Below are 14,509 nucleotides of genomic sequence, written 5' to 3'. Positions count from 1 at the left end.
TGCCTTCCTTGTACACTTCTGTGAAGTTATCATGAGAACCAAGGGTGATGTGTACAACTTTAGATGCTTAAAAACCATGGGAGTAAAATACATAATAATGGGAGTATAACAACAAGACAAATTTCTCAAAGAATGATAGATTTAGACATAGTATATTTGATTATTACCTTGGCTTTCAAGAAATGGTTATACAACGTTACACACACTGTCATATAATGTTCTCTAAAACTCTTGTCTCACATACTATTGAAAACATGTAAAAGGAACTGAAAAATCAGAAATGCATGCATTGATATGTATACTGTTGTAAAACCTAATGACAAACTGTCCATGGATACAGGTGTATGCACAGGGCTGGGAGCTAGGCTATGTGCTGGTCCCACAACATCATGACATATGCTACTGATGGGGCATGAGTAACTGATGGCGCATGACATAATTTTGATGACGAACAAAGCAGAGGTGAAATCAATTTTGTACTATATGAAATATTCTCAGGTAAATGAATAGGTAACCTTTAACCAGTCGCCATTTGTATTAAGCAGATGTGTCATTTCAAGTACATACACAAATAGTCTGATTTGTTTGAGTGGGATTCAACAAAAACAAAAACAATGGAAGTGTACATCAGCAGTACTGACTGACTGACTGACTGACTGACTGAGTTTGGTTTTACGCCGCTTTTAGCAATATTCCAGCAACATCACGACTGGGGACACCAGAAATGGGCTTTACACATTGTACCCATGTGGGGATTCGAACCCTGGTCTTCGGCGTGACGAGCCACCGCTTTAACCATTAGGCTACCCCACCGCCCCACATCAGCAGGAGAGGCCCCATAACAAGTTGTAGTAAACAGTAGACAGACAGAGAGGATTGTTCCCTCGTCCACTTTCCTCTCTACAGAGGGAGAACTATTCAGTCCAATAATTACATAAACTTGTGGGCAAACTGACAGAAAATAAATGTTTACAGAAATGTTTGAAGGGTAATGTGGATACATCTGGTGAGAACTTCATACATGAAGATGTCAGTGCAGCAAGTGCAGTGCAGCAGTGCAGTGCAGATGTCAACCTTGCATTTTCACTGTATTCAGCTGTCTACCATCATGCCCATAGGACCAGAAGCTCACTTTAACTGCATGTACGCACATTACCAACACAAACTAAGAAACAAAAAGCACATGTCGATGTCTCACTTAACTGAAACACTGACAAAGTTCACTAAACATGACTGGTCACAGACTGCTGATATGTAAACCATAAAGAATCAATGCTATTCATTGATGGCAATATTTCTTGAAAAGCATGTTTTGGAGGTAAGAAGTTGCATGCTTATTTTGAGGCCAAGTCAGCCAATCATATGCCAGATAGATGACAAAAACATACATAGCACATCTTTAGGTATGAAAATACTTAGTACAGTGAGCATGCAGAAGACAAACCATGACATTCAACTAATTCCAACAGCTTCTTTCTGCCAACTGCAATAATACTGATGTTTTCAATGTTTTTTTGCCGAAGAGGTTATTGCTCAATGCCAATGGATGAATGGACAGACAGCTGGCAGAAGAAGACCTCTGACCAACAACAACGACCTTGTCAAGTGAACCCCAAATTGTCCCACCAAAGTAGTGATCACATTTAACCTCCACAGACTTAAGCAGCAAGTGTAGACGTGTTTGACTCAGTCATTTTTCATCATCAGATCCCACTTGTTGTTTAAGTTTCGTAATCTGCATGTTGTATACATGGACATGATATAGTACAAGGATACACATGACAGTTATGTTGTTATTCTGTGTGCAACTATGGTTCCTGGTGGGGGTCGGCAGTGATGGATGTTGGTGATGATGATGCTAGTTCTTGTAATGGAGTAACCAATACGGGTTTATGATACACATGAATAAACATGATGGAGGAAAGTCAATGCCCAGGGTCGCAATGCCAGGCATGTATAGTGTATATGTGGGGCATGTATAGTGTATACGTCAGGCATGCATGGTGTATATGTCAAGCATGTATGGTGTATATGTCAGGCATGTTTGGTGTATATGTCAGGCATGTTTGGTGTTATGTCAGGCATGTATCGTGTATACGTCAGACGTGTATGGTGTACATGTCAGGCATGTATGGTGTACATATCAAGCATGTATGGTGTACATGTCAGGCATGTATGGTGTATATGTCAGGCATGTATGGTGAATGTATAGGAACACAAATATATGAAAGTCACATGATGCATTTATATCTGTCACAATAACTGCCCTATCTGGGGAGATCCTGGAGCACTTTGACATCACTATTACCACATTTGTATTAAGTTTCCTATTTTTAACATGAGTTTCATGACAAGCACCCATAAACTTTCCTGGCTGATTTCAAACACTGGTGATAGTTAAGCAGTTATGAACTGATGTTGAGATCAAGTCTAGCTTCAAATGATTTATGTTGATTGATTTTACAAAACTGTGTCCTTGTGTGCAGGTACAGATTGCCGACACATAGTCATCCTGTGGTTGTACACAGCTTAAGTCACAACTGGTTCAGACATCTGCCAATTACAGACTGAAGATCAACAGTTAGAAACTGTTACTATTTCTATTACAGAGTTTGTACAATGCTGCCCAAAAATGAACAAGAAACAGTTTTTTACTTGGAATTGTGGGTTGTTATGGCACTGAAGCAGAAATGTAAAAAAGGTGCCAAAATGGTGCAAACCTTCACCAAAAGGACCCTGTTAACAAGACTAAATCTGAAATTACTCTTTTAAAAACATCAATTATGATAAAACCAGTCAGCTTTCCCTGTTGCTTCCCCACGTCTTTGTAATATCGGGACTCATGTTAAAACCTCATACCTTGCTGCACTCAGCAACTGACATACATGTAATATTGTAATCCTGTATTTTCAAAGCAAACGATCCTTGCACTTGATGTTCACGAAGGCCCAGGATAGAACTGGTCTTCAGCAAGCAATGTTTGAAGAAGAGAATAACAGGATCAGTCTTGCTGACATGGTTGATGCTTGTCATTGTAGACCCAACTGCGTAGATGGATGCTCAAAATGTCAATCAATGGATTGTCCTGGTCAGAGTTGATTCTTTACATTTTGCAGCCATATACCGTATATGTCCGACTATAAGTCGGAAATTTGATACCAGAAAAAGGAGCTCAAAAATCAGACCCGACTTATAATTGAGTTCATTAATCTACCCCAAAAGTTCCAGAGATCAGGTGAGTGAATCTTCCAGCCAAGCGAACTCAACTGGCAATGTTTACACCGGAAGCATATACGTACTGACGTTTCTAAAGGTAAATGCCATCGTGGGACAAATAAAACATAAAATATAAAATTTAGTTGTTTGTCTTTTGTAAAATATATTTCATAATATAAACGTTAAATTAAATTTAATCAGATATTTTGATCACAACTATTTACTTACTTTGTTATCGATTGATAAATTTGGGCCAAATGACACGACTTGAAAGAAAGTTCACGTAAAGTAAACTTCTTTGTATTCTGTGGCAGTTTTGTGTGATGGTTTTGAAAAATACTGTTAATAATTTAATAAATACTACAGATGATATTAATCAAGAAATTACATCGAAGTCAATTATCTGTGTCACTCGATTAGTCTCGGTTGTACAGTAGCGTTCGCTCAATGCATCTCACAAAATGCATGTTCCCAACTGAACAGTTTTTTATACAAAAATATCATTTTGAAGCACATTTACAGAAATATTTACACATCATAACATCCGCATCAAACACATTTGAATCTAGTTACATTTGTATGATGTGTTTTCAATGATAGTTGGTCTTTACACATACGCTCACTTTTTAAACAAAGTCAAAAAACATTTCACAAAAACACAACCTTTCTTGGTTATGTAAGGCTTCTGTTGATTGGCCTTTTATTTTATCATTAGCCAATCAGAAATCTGTTCTCAAAATAAACAAGTTTCAGGTACTGAACATGCTTGAACATGCTTTTACAAAAGATAACAAACACGTGTTTACCTTCGTCATGTTACAGTGTTGAACAGTCACGACGTTGATCTACCCAATACCGATACATACCAGGAAAGGGGTCGACTACCGGGAAAGGGGAAGAATTTAGAGGGTTGAGAGAGGGGCCCGATTTATAGTCAGATCCGACTTATAGTCGGTCATATACGGTAGCTGAAATATTGTGGAGTGCAGTATTAAACAACAAACAATGTTGACAATACTACCTAAAGTTCTACAGCCCACATAGTAGATCCTGGTGACATTACCCTGCCCATTAAATCCACATCTCTTTACCTTACGGATGATTCCCTAACATTCTCAAAATATATATTCCTCAGTATCTTAGCAAATAATTACTTTATCTTAAAATATAGATCTACACATTTTTGGAGTGAAGTTAAAGTGATGTTGCTTCATGAGTCTACATAGTCAGGTGAATAAAGATGAGTTTGAGCTGTAACTTCACGTATCCGAGAGCCCATTGGATTCATATCCCAGTCCCTTCCTCCCAGGGTGAAGGTAGGCCTGAATGGGATCTTGGATGCCATCTTGGTTTGGTCCAAGACCTGAGCCAGGGTTCCAACCCATACTCTGAAGCATCAAGTTGCCAATGTTGTGGTCAGGAATTGGCTCTGCGTTTTCACCAACATACCCTGAATAAAATAGAGGAACTGTTAGTGGTGCCACTAGCATTCCCTGTCTCTGGGCTCTGTGGTGAGCTATGGATGAATGACTAGAGTGTACTTTGTCATCACTTTAGCAATATCACAGAGGACAGAAGAAATGGCTCTCACACACTGTCCTTTAGGCAGGACAGTTTCTGATACACAAACAATTTAACCACTCACTCAATTAGACTCCCCCTCACTCTAATGACTAGATGGGGGTGTTTTACGTGTCAATAGTCTCACTCCCCTGCACCCTAATGACTAGATGGGGGTGTTTTACGTGTCAATAGTCTCACTCCCCCTCACCCTAATGACTAGATGGGGGTGTTTTACGTGTCAATAGTCTCACTCCCCCTCACCCTAATGACTAGATGGGGGTGTTTTACGTGTCAATAGTCTCACTCCCCCTCACCCTAATGACTAGATGGGGGTGTTTTACGTGTCAATAGTCTCACTCCCCCTCACCCTAATGACTAGATGGGGGTGTTTTACGTGTCAGTAGTCTCACTCCCTCTCACCCTAATGACAGAGGGGGTGTTTATGGGGTGTTTTAATGACACACTGTCACCCTAATGACTAGATCATAGTAGTCTCTCACCTAATGACCCTAGTCTCACCCCCCTCACCCTAATGACTAGATGGGGGTGTTTTACGTGTCAATAGTCTCACTCCCCCTCACCCTAATGACTAGATGGGGGTGTTTTACGTGTCAATAGTCTCACTCACCCTCATGACTAGATGGGGGTGTTTTACGTCATGTGTCAATAGTCTCACTCAATACTAGATGGGGGGTGTCACTAGTCTCACCCCCTCATCCTGGGGACTAGATGGGGGTGTTTTACGTGTCAATAGTCTCACTCACCCTCATCCTGGGGACTAGATGGGGGTGTTTTACGTGTCAATAGTCTCACTCACCCTCATCCTGATGGGGGTGTAGATGGGGTGTTTTCACGTGTCAATAGTCTCACTCACTCACTCACCTCTCATAGATGGTGGTGTTTAACATGGGGACTAGATGGGGGTGTTTTACGTGTCAATAGTCTCACTCACCCTCATCCTGGGGACTAGATGGGGGTGTTTTTACCTCATCCTGGGGACTATAAGTGTCAATAGTCTCACTCACCCTCATCCTGGGGACTAGATGGGGGTGTTTTACGTGTCAATAGTCTCACTCATCCTCATCCTGGGGACTAGATGGGGGTGTTTTACGTGTCAATAGTCTCACTCACCCTCATCCTGGGGATTAGATGGGGCTGTTTTACGTGTCAATAGTCTCACTCACCCTCATCCTGGGGACTAGATGGGGGTGTTTTACGTGTCAATAGTCTCACTCACCCTCATCCTGGGGACTAGATGGGGGTGTTTTACGCTGCCTCTTGAAGTCTCCTGAGTGTGTGGAGGCTGAGCCCGATGGGCGGGGAGGGAAATAACGACCCTGCATCTGGTTCCACTTTTGTCGATCTTGCAGGAACCTGGTCATTGTGTAGCTTGGCATCTAACAAGACAAATGTCAACAAAATCAGCATCCGTTCAAATAGCCAACATACTGTAGATAAAACACTGCAGTAATCTGCAAAAACAGCTGTACATGAGTAGACATACAAACAATTTCTTTTAATTCACTGTTCTCAGATATCCAGAACACCTTTTAGAAAGAAATATCAGATGAAGGGATGATAATCTGTGACAAAACTTAGGATGAATATGACTCTCTTTAAAGCACTTATAAGGAAGTAGAAGAGCACAAATCATATCTAATACCTTCCCTTTCAGCTTTCTTCTTCCAAGACGTATTTCTCTCCCACTCTGCAAAGCAAAATATATAATGAAGGTGTGAATCAATATCTGGGGCTGTGGCAAGTAGATGTGTACTGTTCACTGGTTTTAAAATCAGGCAAAATTAAGCAAGGTTTGTTGTATAGAGTGGGTGGATGGATGAAGAGTTTGACACATGAGAAGTCAGTCTCCTTAGGGTGAGACTTTGTCTGAAATATTCCTCTGTTCGCCAGGCCGTGATGGAATGTCTATGTGCCTGCAAACCCCCCAGCCCTTCACACAGCAGCCTGGTGTACATTCTCTCTATAGAATGAAATTTAAGTGTAAACTGATTTAAAAAGTGGGAATGAAAAGCTGCATGTGTGGATTCTTACACATTAGACATGGACTACAGTACTTATTCGTATTATTATTATCATGGTAATTGTTCACCCTAGACCAGGCCCTGTGCCAACATCCAGTCTGCTACACTGACATGTCTTAATTAGATTAATAAGACTACTTTGAAAGGTGGATTCAGTATCCTTGGTATGATAAAAACAACATGTCCGTAACAATATACTCAGCACATACTGTACTAAATGTCTACAAGTCAAGCAATGACAAGGAGACTGTTCACATGTCTATCCCAATATTTTCAGACAACAAGACATGCATGCCACCTTCACAGTCATCATGGTCAAGTTACCAATCCTGCCACAGGCAATCAGATGATTCACTCTTGCATACTCCAACCGAAGCACTCCACTGACACTCCTCTCAAAACAAGCAGCATGCTTACCGATGCCATCAGCCTGCTAACGCGGGTTTTGAAACTCTGTCTGGAGGATTCTGGCATATGTTCAAAGGATCCTGTGAGGATGCTTCCCAACTGTTTGTCCATGAGCACTTCGCTGTCTGTGACACGCTCGTTTTCCCACCAGGGGATGATGCCAGCAATGCCACATGATGGACCAGGCTCCAGAAAAAAGTCGCTCTGCTCATCATCAGCTGGAGAATTAAAGTTATTTGAAACATTAGTCTTAATGTAAGTGGTACAAAAAAACAAGGTTTATGCCAAATCACACCATCACCAATAGTCTAACTATGAGTGAGTGAGTGAGTATGGTTTTACATTACTTCTAACAATACTCCGGCAATATCACGGTGGAGGATCCCAGAAATGTTCTTCATACATTGTACTTATGTGGGGAACTGAACCAGGGTCTTTGGTGTGACAAGCGAATGCTTTAAGGAAAAGGCTTCCCCAGCACCCCTCTTAGTGTAAGGGTTATATCAGATCATGATGCTGGTAACACATTTATAACATGCCCATTGTCTAAATTAAACTACGACCACTCTTATATAAAATATGAAACAATTTCTCACCTTCTCTCCCTTCATCATTAGTAATCAGCCCCTCACTTTCACTGCTACTTAGAGAACTGCTCTCTCTGCAAGACAAAAGAACATGAGAGTTTAGTCTCATGACAAGATAAGGTCATTTTAGTCCTACATATGTACACCTTGTAGAACACACAACAGCCATAGCCAATACAGTGATGTTTAATATCAGGACAGGGTTGTTTAGCACTATCTTGACCATGAACATGGTTTAGTCTGTTTGTTGTTTAACGTCATACTCAGCAATACTCTAGGTATATGACTGCAGTCTATAAATACTTGAATCTGGGCCAGACAATCCAGGGTCTGACATTGTGAGCACTGACCTACATCAGCCAAGAGTCCAACCACAAGATCCTGCTGGTCACATCTAACAGTAATCAAAGTTTTAGAATACCACTTCTGATCCAAATCTTCTCTAGAGGTTCATGCAAGTTGCAGCATGGTTTGTTTATACCAGTATTTTACAACATGACCAGGAGAACATACACCCTAAAGTAGCTGTCGCCTACTACTGTTGGTGGCTACTCACTGTGAGTATGAAGTGATGTCCATGCCATCAGTGTCCCCTTCTTGACTAGCCCCTCCTCCTCCGGGGGACTTGACATAATCACTCCGACTCTTTGTGCTCCTTTTTCTCTTCCCCGGGACACTTCCGTCCGGAATTGTACTTGATCCTGGCACTTCTCCAACTGCTTCATCCTGAACCACCATATTTGTACTTGTGTCTTGGAGAGCTTTGTGTTTGATTGTTTTATGACGTTCAAAAATGGGCTCCACAAAATTCAGATCATCTGCACTAGGAGAATCAAGGGCCATAGTCTTGAACTTCCTTCTTCTTCTCTGAGGCCGAATAGGGGGAGACATTCTCAGTGACGGAATCCGACTCAACAGGAGGTGTTGGATCTGTTAGTGGGACTGTCAGCCGATGAATTCTTCGTGGGGAAATGTCATCTGAGTCACTGAGTAAAGCTACTGTGTCTATGTAATCTTTCAGTGCTTCATCGATACTGCTTTCAGAGGCTTCACTGATTGTTCCACATTTCCACAGAGGGCTTGGATCTGATCTGCGGCGTTTTCCACGTCGTTTTTTGTGCATTCTGCGAGCAAATATTCCTGGTGCGAGGTTTTCCGTTTGAGACTTGTGACCTTTGGAACTTTCTTCCAGTGCGTTGGTGAGGTCCTGGACAAGCTCATCCATCCTGATGATATTACGGTTGGAAAACACACGCAAATTCTGGAAATCTTTCACTATGCTGTGATCCATCTGATTAACTTATGTGTCAAATCCTGAAACAAACCCTGAAACATTTTACAAAAGCATATAAAGATAGTTTGAGTCCATAAATCATGCAAACATGGTAAAAATCACCTTTGAAATGTAACATACTGATATATATCACAAAGAAACACTTTGAGCAGTGTTCAGAAACTTATGAAAAATATAAAAATCTGCTGAACCTTTCACCATGCCTACAATTTACATCTTTCCAAATTGGCTGTTGCAAGATCAGTACAACGTATTGGCTAAAAATGCAAAAACGTAAACGTTTATTATAGATTAATTTAACTGTAGCTTAATTTGCAAGAAACTGGATATCACGGTCATTTGTTTGCCTGAAATGTTTTGTTCTTGTTACCATTCTATTTTTATTCTGCAGTTTTGTTACTGGAATTATCACGGGCATTATGAAACATTTTAAAGTTATCAAGTGAGTAGAAACATCATCTGACCATTTACAATGTCTGCGTGATGCACCTGGCCTCGTTATAGCTTGAGTGCACTGCTGTCTGAAAACATTTGACGTCCGAAAACTTATGTTCCAATGATAATCAGTTCGGCCATATATAAAACTATTCTTGTTTCTCCTTACAGCCCGACCCAAAAATTCCACTGGACTCTAAGGTTTTTAATAATTTTTAACATTAGAGAAAATGCAACTTGACTCTCAAAACGTGCATGGATTTTTCACACTTCTAAGTTTTGATTTTCTATCAGAGAAAAGGTGTAAATTTCCACAGATATCAGTTTTTTTACATAATATAAAATGTAAATATTAAATCTGCCTGCCAGACCCATATTTTTTTGAAAAGTGATGAGAAACAAGAATATTATTTTATGTGGCTTACACTCATGCATTGGTTCATTTCATTAGCATGTTTAAATGTACATACTCTTGAAATATTTGTTTTCTCAAATAGTTTCAGTGAGGATAGGAAAAGCCAAAACAAAACATGTCAGGCAGCTTTCCAGTAAAATACATCCTTAAAATAATTATTAGGGTTCTGAAAAAATTCCAAACATTATGACTGAGAAGATATGCTTAGCAGTTGGAGGGTCATGTACCCCCTTCGCTACTCAGAAACATAATCATGATAATGCCACGGCCAAGTGTGAAGGTGCTGTTTTTGTACCAACTATTTAGTGCAACTACTTATTGTACCCTATCATAGTTCAAAACGCTACTGTCTACATTTCTTAATGTCTTTATCATCCTCGGCTAACACAAAGATAAGACCAGATGTTATCAGAGCGATCTGTTGTCAGTGTTTATCCAGCTCATATTCTGACACTGACTGACAGGTCAAGTTCTTCAACTGGTGGCAGACTGACAGGGTTTTCACAACCTCACACCTTCTGATTCGTAGTTTATCAAATATTACTTTATACTTACGGTATGCATAATTAAGAAAAACAGAAGATCTGTGTCCGATTGCATTACTTGCGTGAACAATCACTGTCCAAAGAGAGTGACAATGAACGCAGGCAACACACGCACGCCATGATTGTTTTGGTATAACATCCCGTGAGATCTCGTTTTCGCATGTGACGCAGATTACCACGTGACCTCGTTTGTTGTTATATGCTGTGCACTGAGAGACTCGGTTCACAGTGCGCTACGACCATGTCGAAGACTATCGATACCAACTTCGCCAAGAACTGTTACACCCACAGCCGGGTGCGGTAAGTGATTTTGTTACATATCATTTGATTATCCTATTGCCAATACACAACGAATCAACCTATATATAATTCATGTCAAAGTAGAGAAAACATAAGACCCGTTGCTAATGACAACCAGGATGCCTTAACTCGCGTGTCTTATGTTTGTTAGAGATAATGTGTTTTGGGGTCTGTTTAGTCTGATTCGGTAACCCAGCTGTTTATGTTGAGATTATATTTGCAGTCAAATACATCCACGTGAAAATAATGTTCAAGTAGGGGAATACCGATATTCCCAGATAGTTTGACGATGGTATGAATGCGCCTATAAATGCAATGGGATAGCAAATATGGACTGACGTACTATCTACATTTAATGCCCCAGTCCTATGCCGATTCGATAATCATGAGAGGAGTGGTACATTAATTTGCAATACTTGTTATGTTTGTGAAACGAATCTTATCAATCACGACCATGAAAGGGCTGATCGAGGCTATTTCATAATAATTGGTAAAAAAACATTTTCTGTAAAAGTTTGTAACCTACTTTGAAACACTATATTATTTTGCATGGTAACGATGACGTTATCGTTGCCATGGTAGTAGAAATAGGTGACACTTTGACACCCATGGGTCACTGCTTACCCCACTGGTGTACCTATGTATACAGTTGGCTGTCATATTCACGTATATTATTGCTTCCGACGTGCCTTTTGATATACTCTGGTATTGCTCAGGTGGGGATCTACATGATTTTCTATTAGGCCTATACTGAGTGCAATAGGTGACTGTGATATGACTGTAACTCTGCAAGTTGCAGGCAAATCTGATATATACTGTTACGTTGCTCTTAGGGGCATTTGTAATATATTGTAATGTTGCCTATAGTAGGTTGCTGCAATAAATGACTATCATGTTGCATACTGCAGGTTCATGTTTGGACTCTATGATAAACCAAGTACAGTTCAGGTTGTCTGGGTTACAGTGGCTATGGTTACTCATGGATGCTTACTCGTTTCATATCAGTGAGATATTGAAACATCTGCTATAGCATGAGGTACGAGCTGGAAGTCTCAGTTAGTTGTCCACATTCTATAAGTAAGGCCACATAAAAAGAAATATTCTTGTTTCTCGTGACTTTTTCAAAGAAATATGGGTCGAGCGGCCATTTATATTTTTACAATTTATTTTACTTTATGTCCCAAACCCCTTGATTTCTGTGGAAATTTACACCTTTTCTCCGATAGAAAATCAAAATTTAGAAGTGTTAAAAATCATGCACATATTGAGAGTCAAAGTTGTATTTTCTCTAGTGTAAAAAATATATATAATATTAGGGTCGGGCGGTAATGAGAAACAAAAATATTTTTACTTATGGCCTAAGGAGCGACTCGGAAACTGACAGGAAGTTGTTTATTGCAGGGTACCGGACTACTCCCGTGCCCATCCCATGGTGCCCCGCCTGTATACCCAGGAATGGAAGACCGACATGAAGAACCGGGAGCTCATCCTCAAGGTATGACGCCATTGACAGTTACATACCTCACTTCATGTATCCAGGGTATCCAGAAGAATGTACCCAGTAAAGAACGTCCTTGCTCGGAATCCCGCATGCCTTCAGTACAGTCGACTCTAATGGTGGTCCGTTATGTAGCTACAATATTGTTGTATGGTAAACGAGTTTAACAACACTACACTCACAATGCTTGTCACACACAACACACACAACATATGCCGCATCTGTCAGTTTTGTGCACAAACAGGTGGACTGTTGTTTTGTCCTTGGGCAATTCCCTGCCCATACCAACACACGTGCATGCTTGTCGATTGTGCACACCATAGTGTCCTATTCACCTTCACATTCTATCGCTGAACCCTAGTCAGTGTGATCAGTGTTTTATAAGTATTATTTAAAGATGATGAATTACATTTTACGCCACTTTCGGCAACAGCAGGGACACCAATAACTGCTTTCACATGTTGTATGTAGCAATACAGGGAATCGAATAAAAAAACCATGGATGGTTGTCATGGTACCCCGCGATATATCAGCTACTGGATAATCTGGTTCGGAGTCGACGTCCAAATCCAGGAATAGCTCTGAATGATTGGTTAAACAACAATCAGACAATACTTCGGTTCCTGCATTGATTACCATAACTGCAGGTACTTGCATGTGCTGGTATCACTCTTTATCATGTTTCTTTAAATGATGTTTCAGAATTCTGACTTGGGAGGCATCCCCCACTTCGAGCACGACGAGAACCTGTTCCTGGAAAAACGAGAACAGATGGCCTACAACGTGGAGGTGAGAAACCGCGTGGAGAGCAAGTGCCCGCTGCCAGACAGAGCACAGCTACTCCGTCCTCACTTCCACCACGAGACCTCCAAGTACCAGAGCTCGCTCATGTATAGAAGCGATAATAAAGACTACGCCTGATTGTAGCATAGCGTCGAGAAAATGTGAAACTGCTTTAGATATATATTCTGCTGAATTACGTCATGAAATCCATGCTCCTGGTGTACATGTTTAGGGCTCAATTGGGGCGTGTTGGACGAACATGTGAACGTCTTTTGGAGTAAATGCATTTGAAATTTGGAGATCATTCGTTTATGAAATATATCTTTTGTGTATATAAACACTTTATGTTTGTCACGTGTGGCATTGTTTATTAATGTTTTGTTTGTTTATGGGTGTTTTGTTTTGTTTTGTTTATTGTTCACGACTTAGTCCCGGTTGTCAAGCGTTTGTCCACGTCAGTATTATGATTGCACTGCAGTATTATGTGTTCTGTGTTTTAGGAGAGATTGTCCGTCTGTAGTAAACTAATGTCTATAACACAATCATGTTTATTATATCAAAATACGTTATGCGTTATGTTTTATGTTACTTGGAAATAAACACATTTCCAGACTTGTCATTTGTTTGTTTTTAATCATTTAAGGACACAAACTAAAAAATATGAAACATAACATCGTATGATGACGGGGTGTATAAAAACGAGTCTAGACCAGGTTGTCCACTGACTGATTGCACGCCGTCAGAATCCGATCATTTGGTCCACTAAAACTACGAGCGTCTTCAATCCATTTCGTGGACTCTGTGAATGTCAGGTTGGCATTGTTCATCAGTAGCCCATACTTTCTTTGAGAATCAGCTTACGAGTTAGTGTGGTCGAACTTCATGACCAACCTTAGTATATGAATATATATAACTTAGATTGAAACAAATAATTCCATTTAAACCGACAAGGAAGTGCAGTGTGATTAGAGATCCAGATCGGGCTCAGTAACTAGGTTGATTCATGTATATACATATATATTCAGTGAGGGCCAGTAGTGTGCTATATTTAGACAGAGTTCTAGGAGTTCTGGTTTCACACCTAGTTCCTTTACAGACTGATGTCCAGTTCAGTTTTTGTTTCAGCTGGGGAATCAACGCGTGAGAGTGAGTGAGTGAGTTTAGTTTTACGCCGCTTTTAGCAATATTCCAGCAATATCACGGCGGGGGACGCCAGAAATGGGCTTCACACATTGTGCCCATGTGGGGAATCGAACCCGGGTCCTAGTCGTGACGAGCGAACGCCTTAACAACTAGGCTGCCCCACCGCCCCTATATTATAACGCGTAAGTACACTATTGGCACTACTATGAAGAAGTAAAAGGACCGCCCCATTCTTTCATATTACTCCATTTAACCACCAATGCCATGGCAGAATAACGAG

The 14,509-nt window shown here is 40.5% G+C and overlaps 2 protein-coding genes across 2 annotated transcripts; one reads left to right on the top strand and one right to left on the bottom strand.

Annotated features, from left to right (window-relative positions):
* Positions 1 to 4,187: 4,187 nt before the first annotated feature.
* On the bottom strand, positions 4,188 to 10,615 carry LOC124279392 (G patch domain-containing protein 2-like). The gene is given in 8 exon segments (XM_046715210.1): positions 4,188 to 4,666; positions 6,017 to 6,176; positions 6,443 to 6,487; positions 7,239 to 7,447; positions 7,826 to 7,890; positions 8,373 to 8,702; positions 8,704 to 9,130; positions 10,516 to 10,615. Coding segments are annotated over 7 exon segments (1,404 nt in total). The 5' UTR covers positions 9,108 to 9,130; positions 10,516 to 10,615; the 3' UTR covers positions 4,188 to 4,475.
* Positions 10,616 to 10,667: 52 nt separating this feature from the next.
* LOC124279394 (testis-expressed protein 43-like) lies at positions 10,668 to 13,705 on the top strand. Its single transcript, XM_046715212.1, has 3 exons — positions 10,668 to 10,805; positions 12,207 to 12,300; positions 13,006 to 13,705. Exons 1-3 carry the CDS (start codon positions 10,705 to 10,707, stop codon positions 13,222 to 13,224), a joined length of 414 nt encoding a protein of 137 aa, XP_046571168.1. The 5' UTR covers positions 10,668 to 10,704; the 3' UTR covers positions 13,225 to 13,705.
* Positions 13,706 to 14,509: the final 804 nt, after the last annotated feature.

This window comes from Haliotis rubra, unplaced genomic scaffold (assembly GCF_003918875.1).
Source record: "Haliotis rubra isolate DU_JTF1 unplaced genomic scaffold, ASM391887v1 Scf25, whole genome shotgun sequence".
In the NCBI taxonomy this organism is placed as follows: Eukaryota; Metazoa; Mollusca; class Gastropoda; order Lepetellida; family Haliotidae; genus Haliotis; species Haliotis rubra.
The sequence above is the reverse complement of the archived record's forward strand: the minus strand, read 5'-3'. Positions and strand labels throughout refer to the sequence as shown.